This window comes from Maylandia zebra, linkage group LG12 (assembly GCF_041146795.1).
Source record: "Maylandia zebra isolate NMK-2024a linkage group LG12, Mzebra_GT3a, whole genome shotgun sequence".
In the NCBI taxonomy this organism is placed as follows: domain Eukaryota; kingdom Metazoa; phylum Chordata; class Actinopteri; order Cichliformes; family Cichlidae; genus Maylandia; species Maylandia zebra.
This window is the reverse complement of record NC_135178.1, coordinates 31,543,440-31,563,294: the sequence shown is the minus strand read 5'-3', so window position 1 is coordinate 31,563,294 and position 19,855 is coordinate 31,543,440. Positions and strand designations below refer to the sequence as shown.

At 39.5% G+C, this 19,855-nt stretch overlaps 1 protein-coding gene and 1 long non-coding RNA gene across 2 annotated transcripts; one reads left to right on the top strand and one right to left on the bottom strand.

The window, feature by feature from the left end:
- Positions 1–1,770: 1,770 nt before the first annotated feature.
- LOC143421365 (uncharacterized) lies at positions 1,771–15,645 on the bottom strand. The gene is made up of 12 exons (XM_076890473.1): positions 15,434–15,645; positions 13,704–13,848; positions 13,510–13,620; positions 10,900–11,094; positions 10,629–10,806; positions 8,155–8,338; positions 7,839–7,936; positions 7,286–7,669; positions 6,919–7,095; positions 6,363–6,550; positions 4,898–5,121; positions 1,771–3,401 (listed from the first exon to the last, which is right to left on the bottom strand). Exons 2-12 carry the CDS (start codon positions 13,794–13,796, stop codon positions 2,798–2,800), a joined length of 2,436 nt encoding a protein of 811 aa, XP_076746588.1. The 5' UTR covers positions 13,797–13,848; positions 15,434–15,645; the 3' UTR covers positions 1,771–2,797.
- A 228-nt stretch (positions 15,646–15,873) lies between these two features.
- LOC143421364 (uncharacterized) lies at positions 15,874–16,383 on the top strand. Its single transcript, XR_013101005.1, has 2 exons — positions 15,874–16,126; positions 16,216–16,383. It is a non-coding gene; the product is annotated as an uncharacterized LOC143421364 (long non-coding RNA).
- Positions 16,384–19,855: the final 3,472 nt, after the last annotated feature.

Sequence of the window (19,855 nt, the reverse complement as noted above, 5' to 3'; positions counted from 1 at the left end):
ATTCTGTAAAGACAAGGGCTTAGCTGATTTGTTTTGCATTGTCATGAATTGGCAAACTGACTCTTTATAATTAGCCTGCCGCAAAGCCAAGCAATGTTTCAGGGCTTGCAGCCTGTCTCCAGTCCCCATAAAGAAATATTTGAAATTAACAAAAAGCAGCTTCCATCTGGTAGAGATTCACAACTTGGACTGTGTAGCTGAAACAAATTGTTGTATCCCTGTGGTCAGCATAGATCTGGCACATAGAACAGATGCTCAACCACCCCCAGGCTTCCATAAAAACACACAACACCAACATACACCTCTGCGCATCCATTCCCTCATGTCATACAGTGACTCACACTGTTATGGTGGAATAGATGCAGGTGGATTCAGTCTCCCCCAGCATGCTTTAGTGCTGGAAATAATACAATATGGTATTTTAGCTTTTTAAAAGATTAAAAAAATACATGAAGAATCACATCGAAATGGGGCAGGTGCAGGACCTAACACAAACAGGCAACAAAAGAAGAACATCAGTGTCTTGCACAGTGCTGGGTTCTGGTTTTCCATATATACTGCATGACAAAGAATGTAAAGATCTGAGCTGCCCTATTCTTCACAGTAATTCACACTGCAGATATGGAATAGTTTGGAATGTGATTTTTGCCTTCTCCTTGCATAAGCTGCTTTCTCTGCCAACTGCTAACAAGTACACAAGCTCAGCCTGTTGATTAAAGATTAGGAGGTTTCACTCTTCTTTTCATATCCTGGATTTTCATTCATTCAAATCTTAACACTTTTCTGTGACCAGTGCAAGAATTAACTTGAAGTTTGAATCCACCTGTGCGTATCCGTGGGGCAAAATTACAAAGACATCAAAAGTTAATGGCTCTGGAAACAGACACTGACCATTTATACACTGTAAGTGGAAATAAATTGCATCACCCTGCCCTAAAGAATGTCTGAATCACTGAACTTCCCATGAGGATAGGTAACTATTGTTCACTTCATTTGTTTTGTTTTTGCCCTAAGTCAGAGACAAGAAACTCGATTCTGAAGACTTTCCATTATCCAATTCCCCACAGCACAGTCTCGCTTATTTGAAACCTTACTCCTGTGTAACAGTGTATCAGCAGCACCTACGTATGCTACTTTCAGCTGTGTAAGAGCGATTCTTTGTTTTTCAAGGATTTAGGTAGTTCATCCATTAGCAGTATCTGCAAATGTGACGAATGATGTGTTTGATTTGATTATACCTTGACTTTAAAACAACAGTGGACATCACAGCACTTCCAAGACCTTATGTGACTGTACAGCAGCAAGTGATACTGCTCAGTAATCTACAAAGGCCTGAAAGGGGGAACTGTTTCTTTAGCCAACCTGTAAATTCCTAACAGATTGAGCTTCTGGTTGAAGGCCTTGTTTTTGGAAAAGCAGCTGAAAGAAGCTTGTAACACTGCAGGATTTCTTTCAGGCTAAATACATTAGCAGATGGACAATGGGGTCAGTGATCCGAGGTTTACTTGTAACAGAGAAGCACAAAGTCCTTATCGAAGGAGTCTGTGAATTACAGTGTGACTCGTGTTTGCCAGCTTATGCTTAGCCAAGCGTTATGGTGTACCACTTTGTTCTGTATTGAATCTACTGCAAACGTGGCTGTTAATATCTTAGAATATCAGCAGTCAAAACTAAAAAGAAACACGGGCTTATTTTAGCTGTGATAACATCCCTCTGCAGGACTAAGAATTGACCTGACAAATCATGACACCCCAATTTAGACATCTTTATTCTAAATGTACAAACACCACAAACAGAAGCTTATTCAGTGTGGTACGGCAACGCCGGATAACGTCTGCAGATGTAATCTTCAGGAACACCAGTCTCATTTATCTGTCATCCGCTTGGGGATTCGAGGAGCGCCTTTATCGGGGTTCCGCAGAAAGGAATTCGCAGAGACTGCAGATGAAATATGGACGGGTTATTTTCAACAGAATCACTACTGGCAGCCTTGAGAGGAGGAGATAATTACCACTTTGACAAGCTTTGATCACAGGTACAGTTATGCTCAGAATGTCTATGTGGATAGAACAATGAGATGACGGCCCTGAAATCCAGATGAGTGTGGCCTAGTTTTGCTTCTTAGATTATGAATAGAAGTACTGTCTAGCGCATGAAGATGCAAGAACTAACAAAATAGGGGTAGTTGATGTGGCATAGTTGACTGTCCATAACTCTTTTGATTTGTAGAAGTGGAGAAGAGCTACTGCAATGCTCTGGGGGAAAATGTTGTGGGTAAGTCATCCACTTGTAAATACTGTGGGTGGAATGAATCACTGTGGTTTCTTTTTTGTCCGAAGGCAGCAAATTATTCAATAGAATGACAGATGGATCAACGAGCCTGGAGTCTTGCTGGAGTCGATTTTAGCGAAGTAGGTGTGGAGTCACGAGGGGTAACACTGGTGGGAAGTAGGGAAAAAAATCAAGATGAAGATGTAACCTTGGCATACAGAAATAAGGTTCAGTTCATTGATATCTCTTTGAAAATGCATCCAGACCAAAGTAAACATGCCTCCCACACTACCTGCCAGAACTAAACTGAGATGCAGTGTTTCTTAGCAGGGCCACCCAGGTATAGGAAGGAAGAGCTCTTTTTGTTTGTGTGTGTTTGATGGTCAAACAAGTCAAATGAGTCAGGTTTTGCCTCTCTGACCTCCGGAATGTAAACAACAAACCTTATGAGTTTTCAAGTCAGTGTTTTGTTTATGTTACATAGTTTTTCAGGGTTTGCGAATGTATTCTTCCACCCCTGCAGGACTCATTTATATTTTACCTCCTCCTGTATCCTGCTCATTAGTCCTGCACTGATGTTGTTCTCCTGGAGGCTCAGATGCCTCAGTGGAAACTGTGTCCTGCAAAGCAAAGCCCCCATGATGTCATTTCCTCCCACATCGCTGATGCAGTTCTTGTCTAAATCCACCTGCTGCAAACTCATGTTCTCTTTCAGCATGTCAGCCAGCAGCCTGACCCCGGGGTCACCCAAGTTATTTTCGTCTAGGATGATCTGAGTCAGTGAGCTGTTTCCTTTTAAGCTGTCAAAAAGTTCCTTCCAAGCTGCCAGATCGGCACCGCTGGTCTGTGCTAGCCCTAAATACTGAAGATAGGAATGGGATCTCATATATGATGCTAACACTTTCACCCCATCACTGCTCAAACCATTTCCTCCAATATCCAGCTCTAAAAGTGTAAAAAGCCTGAAAGAGCTCCATCCAGAGGGCAGCTGAGGTAGCATATTGTGTTCTGATGGGAAAAGCATAGCCTGTTGGATAGCAGCAGCTGCTCTTGCTGTTTGTTCCTGCAGCTCAGCTATTCCGTTCAACAGGGTCAGCACTCCATGGTCACGCAGTTTGTTCCCAAACAAGCTGTAGAGAGAGAAAATAGAGGTTACTGTGGAGATTTATTTTTGAGCCTCCATGAACCACTCACTTGAAAATGTAGCTGTGTGCACCCTGATATTAAGTTTTCTCTCATGTGACATCTAAGTTCAGGCAGAAAGCCTTTTTTTTTTTTTTTTTTTTTTTACACCGGATGACACTGGATGACACAAATGGTGGATTTTGTGTGTGTGTGTGTGTGTGTGTGTGTGTGTGTGTGTGTGTGTGTGTGTGTGTGTGTGTGTGTGTGTGTGTGTGTGTGTGTGTATTTTTGTTTTGCAGTAAAATGGAATCTGCAGAAAACTAATTTGTTACATCTTTTCCTGTTGAGGGGTTGATGTATTTGGTATGTTAAATGCAGATTTAAGGCTTTTGAATAACTGAAGAACTGAACTGGTGCATTTGGGAATAATGCTGAAATATATTCATGTGTTTTCACAGGTAAATTATTTTTAAGCCCTTACAGGAATATCTTTGCCTCTATTCCCCTTTAAGAGATGAAGATACACTTTTCATTGGCTGTATTAGAAATAGTCTGCCAGCTGAAAATCTCATCTCATTTGTTTAATCTGTAAAAAGTGAAGTCTCAGAATAATTACGCAGAGTCACAAGCTTGACTGTCGCCAACAAAGGCCTTCTAGAAATAGAGGGGCCGGTCTTTCTCACCACTCTGCCGCTGTCTCGATAATTTGCCTTCACTTACCGCTTGTTTGTGGGTCTCTATGCTTTAAGTTTTGGCTTCAGTAAATAAAAACAATCAAAAATCAGTTGACTGACTTGATGATTAAAAAATATCCAATATTTCTTTGCCTTTAAAAACTCTTGGGTCACCTTTGCTGTTTGTTTTATTGTTTGCACTGTGAAGCATCAGTCCTTCAGCTGTGCAGCAACTGTGTTCTTTACTTGGTTTTAAGCAGTGAAGTTGTTTTTCTAACCAAGGGAAGAATGCTTCCATCATTCCCTTTGGTTGTCTTCTGTGGTTTAAAACATATTTTGGTCTTGCTGTTATCGACAGTGTTTTCCTGTAAGAATGGGCGAGATTTCTAAATTGTTTTTGCTATCATAGCCTAAAGATGGGCTCTCTCACTTGCAAGGACATCTCTTTAGACCTCGTGTGGAGAATTCCACTGGAAAGTACCAAATACAACTTCATCATCTCCAGACTTTTATCTGCCTAATGCATCACAATAATAATAAGGAAACCAATTCAATATAAGCTGCTGAAAATGGGGGACTGTGTATAAAAATGGCTGAAATTCCCACACAGTTAATGTGATACTTATATATCCATTACTTTGGTTGCTGTGTTTCTTGGATTTGCTGCATTTTTATACTATCTCTTCAGTTCCGTTCATATTCCTGTCTCTCTCTTTTTAAAAAAAGTGATATTCAAATGCTTTTAGATGGGGGCATGTTTTCTGAATTCTAATGTTATTCTTTGTCAGATTTTGATAAGACACAACTCAGTGGAGCGTAGGACTTACTGCAGGCCTTTGACCTGGGGCTTCACTCTCAGAACGTCCAGCAGAATGTGAGCACCGTAGGGGCCAATGAGGTTGAGGTTGAGATTGAGTAGTGTGACTTCAGACAGACTGCTTTTTAGTGACCCCGCCAGGCTCAGCAGAAGGTCATCTGTGAGGTCCGTGTTCCTCAGAACCAGCTGCTCCACCTCATCAGACATGCTCAGCACTGTCATCATGGCATGAAGCTACATTTACAAACCAGGAGAAAGTCACAGAAAACTGTAAGTCCCTCTAAAACGACAGTGCGGGAAATGAAACTGTTATAATGCAGTGTCGCTATACTGTTATCCATAAGAACAGTTTCTTACTGTGAAACTAGAGCACTGTGCTGTGTGGAATATATATTTTATATCTGTGAATTCTTCTTTTCTGTAATCTTGTTGTAGAGTGGTGCAGAATGCGCGAGCACAGAATTGCAAAGATATGATACAGACAAAAACATATTACATTTAACTTCTAAGTTACCTCAATTACAAGAGAAGCAGCTGTTATAAAAATACAGAAATCACATTTGCACAAGTGCAGATTATTATTTTGTCCTTCATACAGAAATGCATTTTGCATCTGAGCCCTGAGAGGAATATTAACATTAAGCATTTACTGTTTGTAAATGTGCGCAACAGCACACAATGTGAGATGTGTTGTCGGGTGGGAAAGAGATGTGGGGGAGACAGGTGCTGGAGGTTTTCTAAACACAGACAAGATGAGAGTCCGGAGACATATGGTCTGGCTGTCCGGCCACGTCTACTTTGCCATTTTGCTAGTCCTTGAGGAATTTTTCAGGAACTGTTGGAAGCTTTTTCATCATGATCGGTATGACCGAGTGAAATGCCTGCCTGCCCCAGATAAAACTCAGCGACCATTTGAACAACTCGTCTTTGTATTCAAAGCCCAAATAATAGAATAAATCCTCTGAATTCATCCAAATGAAATAAAATCAACATTTTATCTGCCAAATCAGTGTTACATGCCTAAGACATATTGCCACCTTTCTGTTATCAGGGTAGATTTTACATGTTGGACAAGTTCCTCAGGGGGGACGTTTGTGCTTAAAAGCTAAAAATATGAAGCAGTAATTAAAAGAGAAAATGGTGGCACTCAATAAAAGCCTGTGTTTCTCTCTGTGTAAACACTACATTATTTAGTGAATAGCTGGAACATGGTAATATAGTCAGAGTGTGGAAAAACATGAACAACCTTAAAGCTAGTTGAGAAGTGGGACAATGGAACGTGCATTACTTTAATGGGCAAATTGTTTTTTAATGTTGACATTTCATTATATTATTTGGCAGATACAATTCCTGCTCTGACAAAAACACAGAATGGAAGAATCTGCTTGAATCGAGGCTTTTGGCAGTGATTTAATGCCAGGAAAGCTTCTGGCAAAAACACAGTTTCACCACAGTAATTTGTGTTATACACACACCTGTGCCTGCAGGTCTTGCTCTCTAACGGACTCTTCCGTGCCAGCGCTCTGATTAACCATGTGCCCTTCTTCCTCTGGCTTTCCATCATGCTGCAGAATGGTGTCACTTTCTGCACTGAGCTCCACATCTGAGCGTTGAGCTTTGGGGCCCGATGACAGCCTCTTCTGGAGCCGGCACCTCTCCAGGACTTGGCATACAGAAAGAAAATTAAACAACTCAGGTGCAATAAAACCAACTGTCCTGAAGCCAAGTGCATGCAGTGATATTGATATCCGCGGTTAATTTGAAAATGTAAATAATAAAATCTAAAATTCAGTTTGTGCCTCTGTTTGAGCAATAGAGAAAGTAGATCAGCTAAAATTTATGCACACAGGCATGTGTGTATCTGCATAACCTCTCCCACACGTCATCCGTCTTCCTTTAAGCAGACATTTCTCAATGCATCACTTTCTTGCAAATTCAACCTTTTTCTGCTTAAGTGTATTATGTAAATCAGCTACAGCTCTCCAGGGGGATTCCACTTTGGTCCTACTGTGCTGCGGTTTCTTTACTCACTGTTTGCCTTGAACCAGTGATGTTTGCTTGGGCCTTGCTTCAACGCAGCACTCATTTCCACACATTCTTCATAGAAGTCCTTCAGCTTTTCCCCATCTCTGTTTTTCCCATTTGATCCAAGGCCCTTCTGTTTCTCTCTGTTCTGCTTCGTCAGTGCTTCCTCATCCTGCAATGAATCTTTAAAAAGAAACACTCTTTTTCTTTTCTGTTTTCTTTCTCTGCAAAGAATATTAAATGGAGATACCACAGGCAGAAGGCTTGAAGGTCATCTGTATCTCCCCTTGAAAGGCCAGAAGATTCTATTTTCCACTATTTTTCCATCTTGTCTTACAGGAATCAAACCAGATAAAAATTAAAATTTGCATACCGGGAAATTTGCTTATCATGTTCGATGGCGGCTGCCCCGTATGCAGGATTGTGACAGGGCTGGTTGTTCTGTCCTGCTCTTGTCTGGCAGACAATGCCTTGTCTTCAAATTTTTCCATCACTGTTGACCTCGTTGAGCTCTTGCCGTCTTGTCTCTCTTCTCCTCTGTCATTTCCAGTTGTCTTGCCTTTGCTCTCCTTCTGATTAGTTTGACCCTTGCGTCGTTTCTTTTTGGAGGTCTCTTTAATTCCAGCTACAGGAAGGTCTTCGCTGTCTGTTGATCCTCTGCTGCCCTCCTTGGTGTGTTTTCTTGTCCTCCTCACTGATTTCTTCACAGGTTTGGCTGGGATAAATAGAGGGGATGATGGACATGACTCGATGACGCCTGCTTTGGAAACATTAGAGACAAAATGAGAAGGAAAAAATGCTTTGTGAGACATCTTGTCTTTAAAGTAGTTGATCAAAAGCAAGGACCGGGCCTGATATCAAAAAATGTTGATGAAAAGCTTTAGGAAGTAATGGAAAATTGAGACCCTCATTTCCAGGCTTAGTACCATTGCCAGTGCTCTGCTCGAGAGAAAGATTTAAGTTCTCCTTTGCGCCGTTGTTCAGCTGCTGGCTAGAGCTGTATTTGGTTCGGAGACTTGTGCATCTGAAAGGGATGGAAATGTGCTTTCATTATATTCTACCTACTGTACCAACATCACCCCCTGATCTTGTAAAATATGCTTCCTTTTCCCTCAGTGTCCACCCACAACACATTATATCTGCAAAACAATGGATTTACCCAACATGTTTTGACATTTGGTATTAAATTCTCATTTTTCTGCCAGTGCCATGCTGTCTGTCTCTCAGAGGATGTAATCTTACCTGTAGCAGGGTATCCCACCAGCCAGCCAAGTCAATCTGAAGCAGCTCTTCCTGCCCTGCTGGAAGCCAGGAGTGTAGCGGTACTCACAGCAGGAACTGATCCTGGTCACCATGATGCCATTGACATAAAAGGAAGCACTGAATGGGTAACCTCTATGTCTCTGAGACAAAAACTGGAACTGCTCTGAAAGATACAAGCAGCACAAATATTAAGATTGTAGATATTGTTTGATCTTTTTAGAAGGTAGTCTTGTTTGGCTTTTCTTGCTGCAGGTCATCACATTTGGTAATGGTTTCTTATGCATTTGTCTTGTGTTACAAACGGCTTGTGGTCCACAAAAACAGTGGCCAGGTGTTCTGCACTTCCTGCAGTCTCATGTGTCACACAAAACCCTCCTGCAACACACAGCTCACATATTCTCTCTCTTTCTCTCTCTCTCTCTCTCTCTCTCTCTCTCTCTCTCTCTCTCTCTTGCACACACACACACACACACACACACACACACACACACACACACACACACACACACACACACACACAGAGCAAAACCCACAAAAAGACTTGGGGCCAAAACACTAGTCATAATTGATAGCATCACTGGTTGCATTTGGAGATTGAAATCACTTTTATGATTTTAATCAAATTTTACTTTATCTTTGCTTATTGTCATCATGTGGTGATGTTTGGCAGTGCTTCTATCTTTAGTTAAACACTGTGTTCAATCTTTTGCTGCCTCAACTGGTTTAGTTTAAAAGTAGGCCTAAAAAGCACAGAGTTACAGCGCTAGTCTACCTCAAAATCACTCTGCAGATTCTTCTTCCTCTGGCCTGTAGCGTTATTTATTCATCTAAATTGCTTTGGATTGAGTTGCCCAGTTTTTGGTGACATTGGCTGTAGAGATACAGTATCAGACTTCTGTTAAAAATCTTGGATCCAGACAGAACTCACCTTGTGGTGCTCAAAGTGCCAAAAAATACATTTGAGATGTTTACCAGCAATGTGTTGTTTCAGAAATTATGATTCAATAAAAACAAACAAACACAAAAAACATTAACTTTGGTGTGAGCAGTTTCATTCAGGAACTCTTTTCTCTTTTTTTTCAACTATGTCCTCTAACCAAACCAAAGGAAGTAATGTGGCTAGCTAATGTTACAACGCAGACAAGAAGACACCAGAGTCAACAGAAGTTCTTAGAAGACACCATCAATGTTAATGTTGTTTGCTTTGTTGTGCACAAGCTTTTTGTTGGGGCTAGACCATAGGCTTCCCTCAGCTCAGTGGGATTGGCAGGTGTAGTTCAGTGGAAGGAAAATAGTTCTCTGCATGCTATATCTCCAAAACTGAGTGACTCACACTGAAACTATCTAGATGGATAAATGGAACCAAGGTCAGAAAGACAACATGTTTATTTGATTTTAGAATGAACCTCCACTTTGACAGCACTGGAAACATACCACATCCTGGTTGGCTTTTGCAACTCCCATTTGGGAATAGTAACATTAACTTAGAAAGAGACCCTTTTTAGGTGCAATCAAGAGATGCAATACTCAAAACAGGACGCAGATCCAAGTGCAATTTATGTTGCAGTTCCAGCCATTGATTGGTGTCTCAAAATATCTTTAAAAAAACAGATATGTCAGACAGTACAAAAAAGGCTATTTTTTCATTTTATACTATCTATTTCATTTTATTCTGCTTAGTCAATTCAAAGACAGTGGGAGGTGGAGTCTATCCCACCAACAATAGAACGAGAGGCAGGGTAAACCTTGAACAAGTTGCCATAATCACTATTTAAAATGAACTTAACTGGAAACAAAACATTATGTCAAAATGTTAGATATAACTAAATCTGTATGTAATGTCACTGCACTCTTGCCATCAAAATCACATATCACTGTATATAAAGTGTAAAACCAATGCAATAATAGTCACGACATATCTCATTGACTTTGTGGGATCGACTGTTTGGATTGTGCTTCTGTGTATTGTCTGCTCCTTTGTTTTATTCCTACCAAGGATTTTGTAAACACATCACACATGCAGTCTGAAGCAGAAATCCATAACCTCTTTCTTGCCTGACTTTGAGATTCCTTCCCTGGAGTGATGCTTGTACAGTGTATATCAACATGTACCGACTGCAAAGATGAAATAACTTGTCTTGTCTATTGACGTTTTTTATGCGATGACAGTGCATCAGGTCACACATCAGCTTTTTATTGGTGTTCGGCTGAAATTCTGCCTCAGGGCAGTGTTCTCATCATTCTCATTAAAATGTTGCTTTGATGAGGAATTAAGCTTGTGGCAGTGGACACTTTAATGCCACTGATTTCTTTCTCTTACTTTGACCCCCTTAATGGCAGAAAACACCTTAAAATCTGCAAAAGGGAGTCAAATATAAAGAAATATAAAAAACGAATTTCTGAATCATTGTTGGCCATTCAAACGATACGGTTTCAGCTTTAGCAGTTCCTACCGCCTGGAGTTACGAGGCCTTTGAAGACACAAATATTCTCTCCTCCATTGACTTGCTGGAGTACTTTCAGTTCATCCTGAGTTGACCCAAGCCCCAGATTCCGATGTCTTTGTCCAAGGTAGGTCATTGTCACAGTGACATTGGATTTCTTTGCCTCTTTTTGTGCCTTAAGGCTGCTCTGATAAGAAGAGGGCAGAACGTGCACAGTGTAAGAAGAAGGGTTTAAAACATGTTTGAATTTGTTTTTGTTGCAAGCAAAATATCAGCCTACCTGTTTTGCTGTGCGACCTCCTGTTTTCTGAGAAGCCACTGAGGAGAAGGATCCTCTTCGTTTGTCATATAGGTAAGGGCACGACTGACTCAGACTGCCTCTGATTGAGTTCAGGCTTGAAGCCTTAGCTGTGATGGCTGGGAGATAAACATCACCTTTTCCAGGTCTGCTAGAATGGGCTCCAGGCTCAGTCAGCTACATGAGACGATCAGAATCAGAATACTTTATTAATCCCTAATGAAATGATTTGGTTACAGTTGCTCCAAGACAATAAGAACAGTAACAGACTGAACTAAATTAAATAATGCAATATATTACAAAGTTACAAATTATAAGAATGCAAGATACATGCAACATTTCAAAGAACAGTTTAAAAAGAATACTTTATTTTTTCATAGCTCATCAATGTTATCGAAAGAAATTATTTACAGTTACACTACATTCTGCTTCTCTACATATATTGGTAGCCACAGATATCTATGGCAGCAAAACATAAATAAACAAAAAAATAAATAAATAAAAATAAATAAAATACAAGGTGTTGTAAATTTTCTGTGTCTCCCTCTCCCAGTCTGTTTGTATTACTGTCATTCCCACCTATGATAGTGTAGCTGGCATTGTTTTTACTCTGTGGCTCTGGGTCTGTATCAGTTAAAATATGGTCCTGGAGACACCTACTGGAACTACCTCAAGGTCTGTTTTGAACACTTTCACATGTCTGTCTGCCTGTCGTTGCCATGCAACTGCATCACAACTGTGTTTGATAAGACATCAAACTTTAACTGAGGTTAAAAATAAATAAATAAGTTTGACGACAGGTATTGCCTGACCAATGAGTATTACTTACTCATGTAATAATAATGACATGTTAATAGGCATTGCACACAGGCATAGTAGTCAGTGCTGCTGTCAAGGAACATAAAAACATGTTAAGGTGCTTCTTCTGCATCATGGTTCTTGTTAAACAGCTGGAGTTGCTTCGTGGGAGCCCAGGGCTGCTGTCTGCTGCTGCAGCTGATAGTTAAGTTTGGCAGAGAACACATTTCACTGCGGGGATCAAACAAAGTAATGCTTTACTTATTCTTTTTTTTTTCTTTTTAAATTCTGAATGACTTTTGAATAGACAAAAGGAACAAACTATTTAGTAGTTATAGTGTAGGAAATGACCTATTTGGTAAAATTTCAGTCCTGATGATTGCCTCTTTGATCATTTTTCACCTTTAAATCTTAAAATTTGAATTAACTCAAGACTGAAATGCTGCTACATCCACTGTAATAAGCAGGTCTGTTATATGATGGGTATCATACCAACACTCTTCTTATATATTTTTTGTGTGATTTCGTATGCAATCCATGTATATATTTACTCACCAGACACTTTATCGGGTATAGTTTTTCAGTTGCTTGTTAATGTGAATATCTAATACCAACAACATGACAGCAGCTCGCTGCATTTTGGCTTATAGATATGGTCAAGATCAGCGGTTCCCAACCTTTTTTGCGCCACGGACCGGTTTATGACCGACAATATTTTCACAGACCGGCCTTTAAGGTGTCGCGGATAAATACAACAAAATAAAACTAGTACCAGTACCGAAAAAAAGAAGATTTATTCATAACACACGTGAAAAGAGCCAGGAAAACCGAGTTAACGATAAAAACGATAACAAAATAACGCTGAAAACCGATAAAAACCCTGAAAACCATACATTTCACACCTGAGCCTCAATTCTCGCGGCCCGGTACCAAACGACTCACGGACCGGTACTGGTCCGAGGCCCGGGGATTGCGGACCGCAGGTCAAGATGACCTGCTGGAATTCAAACTGAGCATCAAAATGAGTGAAAAAAAGTTATTTAAGTGACTTTAAACATTGTGTGATTGTTGGAGAATGGCCCTATTAAGGTAAATATATGAAGGGAGCAGCAGTTTGCTAGGTAAAGGTGCCTTCTTGACAGAGGTGAGAGCAGAATAACCAGGCTGCTTTGAGCTGATAGGAAGCCAATAATAGCTCAAATAACTCTTGTTAAAATCATGGTTTGTAGAAGAGCATCTCTGAATGTACAACACGTCAAACCTTGAAGCAGCAGCAGAAAATCACCCTGGGTGACACACCTGTCAACTAAGAACCAGAGATTAAGGCTATAATTTGAACAGGTTGACCCAAATTGAGCAATAGAAGATTGGAAAACTTTTGCCTGGTCTGATGAATCTGCAGCAACTGTTTGATGTGTCATGTCAGCACGGACCAAAAGCTGTGAGGAAAGTTTCCAGCACCATTTTAGTCCGACAAAAATTAAGGCAGTTCTGAAGACAAAAGTGAGTCCATCCTAATACTACAGTGATCCACCTATAAATAAAAAGGCTGGTGAGTATATTCTTTTTTTTGTCTTATTTTTGAGTTTTGTAATTTTTTAAATTCTCATTTAAATTCACACTCAGTAAATAAACTTTGCAAGTAGAGATCTCAGAGTTTACCTGGTCATAATTCTTAAGCAAAATAATAAAATTATATGTTAGGTTCCTGAAGTTTGCATGCGTCATGTGTTGGGAAAAAGGGACTTGTTAATAATTTCATCAAATTAGCATGCTGTTCAAGATTTTTCCGACCTTGTAGATCTCCACAGTGTCTGGATTCTCAAGGAGGAGAAGCTTGCTTTTTGCTCTAATCAGACTGGCAATGGAATGGATCATTTTAGCATCTCTAGGCTGAGCTGGGATCTGTTTAAAAAATATTCAGAAAAGGAGAACGTTCAGATGCAATGTCAGCCATGGATCAGAAACATGCCCATAGAATGACTCACAGGAGTGTCTCTGTCTCCTCCGTGAACTCCTCTGTAAAAGAGATCCTGAAGAAGAGTCTTGCTGTTCCGTCTGATTCTTCTCATCGACTCCATTCTTCCAGCAACACGTGTTTTTGAATATATACCGTCAAAGGTTTTCTTCCACCTTTTATAGTTCGTAAGAGGAAAAAGTGTGACTATCACAAGTTAAAGTAGACACCTGGAACACTGTAAACACTTTGTGGTAAAATAATAATGAGGTAAAGGTACTGCTAATCATTCTTCAGCCAGGCTGTTGACAATGGTGCTTTTATTTCTATAATCACTAATTTTACAATATTACCTTCAGGGTATAAATCAAAGATGTGGGTAGAGATTCAAAGGTCTGTGATCATGGTAATGTATTCCTATTATTACCTTCCTGAGCTGTACTGTTATGGCTCCCTAAAGGTGGTATTATAAAGTTTTTTGTGTGAGACAATTAAATGAAAACCTGGGTGGAAGCAACAGAAAAGCTCTATAATTTTCACAGTGAGTAGGATGTATATTATAGTTTAGTCAGGAAAAGATTATATAAGGTCCTCGGGTGAGAGTCTGCAGAAACAACTGTACGGGGACCTTCTCTTTTCATTTAAGTTGTAAGGTCACTGTGATCCTGCAGCTCAGTGAATAAATCGAGGCAGTCTTTGCTGGAAGTCCATTCCCCATCTCAGCACCTAATGTGTTTTAAAAAATAATACAAATATGATAAATCTAAAACTAAGAAGGCACATCTTAATTCACTAATAAGCTTTCTTTTTTCTTTTACAGCCTACCGATGAATTTCAGTATCTGTAATCTAATCGCGTCATCCGCAGCCATGTCATCTGCTGTGCTGAGTGCTTCTGGGAGAGGAGGTAGCAGGCACGCAGCCATCCCCCTGAGATTAGTAGCCTGCGTATGCATGAATGCGCCCCAGCCTCCAAGACTAAAGAAATTGGTCTAAAGAAGTGTTTCTTTTTGGCAGTCTGGTTTATTGTCTAAATGGCTATTCTTAATGGCCCATATGTTTTGTTTTAAGCCTTTAATATAGCTAGAACTGAGAAATACATATACAAACAAGAAGCTTGTTTACTTCTTGTTTGCATATGTAAATAGATAGATGACAGTGTGATGTAGCATCTGCAGATGTTTAACCTATGTGCTGTCTAATCTGATCAGATATTGTAGTTTTGAGGGCCATTTAAAAAAAATATAAAACTGAAAGAAACAACATCTTACTGAAAAATGCTCCACTATAAATAAAACATCTTTATTTAGGGTTTTACTAGTACTATATGTATGCAGTACTAACAAGATATTAAATCATGTTTAGCATTTTTACTTGTATTGTAGTAATAATAAATTCATTATACATTACTAAATATATTAGTTTAGAAGTATTCATAGCTAATTCCTAACACTATATTTACATTTATTTTTAATTCTTTTTTTTAGGTTTACCTCTTAATAATTATTTTAAATGTCATTATTAACCTAACTACATTAGTACAAATTAAATAAATAAATAAATGCCCTCCATACAAAATAAAAATAAAATAAAATGGATTCTTTCTTATTCTCCATTCTTTCTTATTGTGTTTTAAAGCTACAAATCACAGGAAGCACAGCAAGTACTCAAAACATTATTACATTATGATGTGTTTAAAATCTTTCTTCTTTCCTCACTCACCAATTTTTCTCATAAACCCAGAGAGGATAGAGAATCTTACCTGTTGTCTTGTCCACGTATGAAGCTGAATATGTGTTTGCACCTGGTGATGTGATATGTCCACAGCTGCTGATCTCCTGTTCTCTGCTCTCTTCACAAAGCCAGTGACACCTGAGCAGCCGACGCCTTTGGCACATAGTCCCCGTCACCTGACATTGGTACCTCATATATCATTAATCGCCTCTGACCTTTGCTTTTCGCATTGACTGCCTGTGCTATTGTTTAAGTCTTTTCTTTTCTTTTCTTTTTTTACCAACCAATTAGAAAATGTAAATTGAGGAGACTGAACACAGATTCATAACCGTGAATCACTGTCACGGACCCAGTTCCAGGGATTCGGGGTCCGTGAGCAGTGTGGACTACTATTGTAGTTATTATTATTATTATTATTATTATTATTATTATTATTATTATTATTATTATTATTATTATTATTGTGGTTGTTGTTATTATGGTTGTGTCTGCTGTCCTGTTTTTCCGTGTTGGTGTACTGTCAGGTGTTTAGGGGTGTGTGCTTGTGTATGTGAGGGTGCGGTCGTGGCAGGCACTTTTAGGCCTGGTGGGTGTGGCCCTGCCAGCTGACCGGTCCCACCCAGGAATCCACACACACCTGGCGCCGATCAAGCCTCGTCAGAGGAGCTTCAAAACAGTGTGGCTGAGAGCTCCTCGACGCTGGATCGTTGAGTGACTTCCCGTCAGTCTTAAGTGTATTGTGCAAGGTTAGTGCAAGTCTACTGTTAGGTTTTGTACTCACGGCTGCCTTTGGTATGCGTGTTTCCTCAGGAGGAATTGTGGCGACCAGGAGGCAGCACACGGAGAGTACACAGGGAACGGAGACAGAGCACGGAGCACGGGATAAAGGAGAAGACACGGAACGGGAGTTGGGATCGCACGGGGGGATTTATTGTTGTTCGGATTGTCACCACTGTAAATAAACACTGTTGCACTGTAGAGTCCTGCATTTTGGGTCCTCCTTTCCCCACATCCCCACGGTCTGCCAGCGAGACCGTGACAATCACTGCCACTGATTTCAAAAAAACATTTCCACAATTTGTCATGAGCAATTTTTAACAAATTTGCTGCAAACAAAAATGAAGTATGTTACCACAAATGCTCCATCCCGCATCAACTAGTGAAACTAGGTGATCTCTTCATTACACGTTCTGCACTTGGCATTCTTTGAAAAAGGGCTGCACTTGTGTTTTTTAGCAAATGCAGTCTGGTTCTTGCACAGAGACCTCCGGGGTGGAAGGGGATAGAATGATTGTTACAGCAACTTTTACTGGAATAGGATTTTAATCAAACTTCTCGGCAACTTTTTTTTAAAAACTGATGCCACAATTTTCTGTACTTGTACTTAAAAAAACAGTTAGCAAAGAAAAAGGAAGTGATGATAAACCGCAAACATGATAGAGCTCAAAACATAACCAACACACATATCAGCTTATTCTGGAGCTTGTAACCAAATTACATGGTTCATTAGCAGCGGCACCAGCTGTCATAAAGAGCAATGTGAACTCAGTAAGCATCACTCATTCGCAACAATTTTAACAAAAATGGACAAAATTTCAAAAGAAAATAATAAATTGCTTCAGAACGAAATTGTGATTATTCAAATGTCACATCACCTATTATTAAATCTGTCTTAAACGATTGTGAAGGTGCCCAAATGAGCAGTGAATAGTCATCCTTGCCATGAAGTCTTTTCAGTAGAAGTGTTCATTACATACTTTTTATTACACATTAATTCCCAAAGTATTCATTACAATTCACTTTAAGCTTATATAAGGCTTTGTGAGGCAGTCTGATAATCAGTGAAAGTGATCTTTCAGACTTCCACCGTTTCACTGGAATAGGATATCAGTCCTTTTTGCCCGTTTGTACTATAGATAAGGTTTTTGGAGCAACAAGGAATATGGTGATAAAAGACCCAGCTTTGCAAGATGCTCACTTAATTTTTAAACTCAGTCTGCATTAGCCTCAAATTACCTTCAGATAAACTTTTTTGTGTGTATTTTTTCACTGGATCAAAGGCTACAGACTTTATCCACTTACAGTTAAGACACATCAGACTCATTAGAAACAGATCTTTAAGACACTGGTGTTGCCAAGAGGAATAATTTCAGCAAGTAAAAATAATATTTCAATGTTTGTTGTTGTTTCAAAGCACATTAAAAAAAGAAAAAAAAAGAAAAATTATTATTTAAATCAACACATTCTGGTTTATTAGTGCCATTTAAGTTATAAATGTTAGCAGTGGTATAAGAAACATACTAATGAAATATGAAGGGTTGTGTGAGACAGTCACACATGTGAACATCATCTATCCAGATGTAAAGCACAATTAAAAATTAACTGAAATTTAAAAGTTTTGTCAGAGACCTTCTACATGTATGTCTCCTTTCATCAGTTCACCAGAGACTGTAGGCATTCCCATCATGCACTGTTATTGTTATATAACAGTCATTTTCCTGATGTTTGCCCATAAAGACCTGCTCATTCTCTCGTCATCTCTGCTCTGTGAGATGTCTGAATGGTTGCACTGTGCGCACGCCTCAGCTCTCTCAAAAAGCCCGATCTGCCAAGCGAACACTGGCTCCACGCAGTTTCTTATGTGCCGTGGCACATTCAAAGGGCCCCCGGAGGCCACCAGGCTCCGTCTGCCTGCTGGATCCATTACATTCATAAACTGATAGGAGGTCTGACCGTATTTGGCTTGGCAGTCCAGCATTTGCTTCCTACCATGTTCACTGAAGCAATGTGTCAGTTTATTGTGGGTTCGCCGCACATCTCCGCCCTCCAGCATCCACGATGTGATGCATTATGTGAGTGGTGCTCTGCAGAGGGAGTAATTTGTCACTTTTTTTCTGCTCAGCACCTTTTGAGAGTCAAGATTTGTAAAAGTCATCAGTGGTCAGTGTGGAAATATAAGTTGCCGCTGTGAATACGTTGAAGTGAGGCCAAATTGATTGCTGATGTTGGCGTTCATAAGCTGTGTTAGAGCCATACATCACTGCATTTTATATACAGCTTATGTAATATCCTGCTGTCAGGGGACAGGTTGCATTACTCAATATTTATTCTGCTTCTCTTCGTGAGAACCAAAGAGCTAGAATATATTTAATTTCCCTCTTGTATACTTCCTCTTGTATATTTTGTGACTATATAAAGATGCAGAGGCATAAAACAGAGGATGTTGTTGACCTAAGTGCCCCTACGTTTTGCACTTTGCATGCATGGAATGACCTCCATAAGTATCAACAAAAAAACAAACAAGCATATAATGCACTGTCTTTTTGCACTTTTTCTGAATTTAGAGTTTAGAGCTCCACTGATGATTCCCCTCATTTCTCATTTGCAGATTAGTGATTTTGACAGTCAGTATTTTAAAGAAATCAGTTTCAAAGCAAGCATTTTGCTTATAATTCCTGACAAATATTCTTTATCAAACAATAATTGTTACTTTTTGTAGTTCGTTGGCCTTTCACACAATATTTCCAGGTACATGTGGAAGTTATAGAAGTACCCCTGTTGGGAAATGACTGTTCTACAGATTAAGAAGGAAAGACTATGACCAGAAAGTTGTGGTTCATTCTCTAGAACAGCAGGACATATTGGGTTGGTAAGTGAAGGACCAGTATTTCCCTGCCTCATTACCACTACTGAGGTGCCTTTCAGCTTTAGGTCCCAGTGGAGTGACTGGGTCTGCTCAGTGGCCAATAGTTTCACTGGACAGATTCCAAGTCGCAATGGTGTGTATCTGTGCATGAACTGATCTTTCCCCAAAATGGAAAGAACGGCACTCAGTAATACTGTAAAAGATTTTTGTTTAAAGTAGGTATCTTCATTTGGTTCCAGAAGTCAAACTAACCCAGTGCCCCCCTTTCAAAACAACAGGGTGTTTGTATCATGTGAATTTGGCAAATATGGGTTAGAGAGTTGCAAAAGCCTTATCTTGAATAAATTGACTAGTGTGGCTGTGTGTATTACCAAAAAAAGGTAAGGTAAATCAAGAAATGCTGCATTAAGCATTTCTGCACTTTCTGAGTGTTTTTACAGACAGAAAGTGCATTGTCCCCGGTTTATTTCCATAAATAAACTGCCAAATTACTTTCAATTGAATTGAATAAAAGCATAAACATAAAACAAAGATATATCTAAGGAACGATATCTAACAAAATCTAATGATAAACTTCATCTAGCCATCAAACATCTCGGTCATTGAAGTTTCCAGATGGAAAGTTGGTCTGGAGAGAAATTGAGCTAGGTTGGGAAGTCAAGGCCTAGTATTTGTTTTTTGTTTTAATGAGTTTTGAAATTCAGAAGTTAGCTATATTTTCTTTTTTTTATTGAACATAAATCATTTTTAATTAATTCGATCAACAAAACCTGAAATATTCTGGTGTGTAGCTGCAGGCTAGTT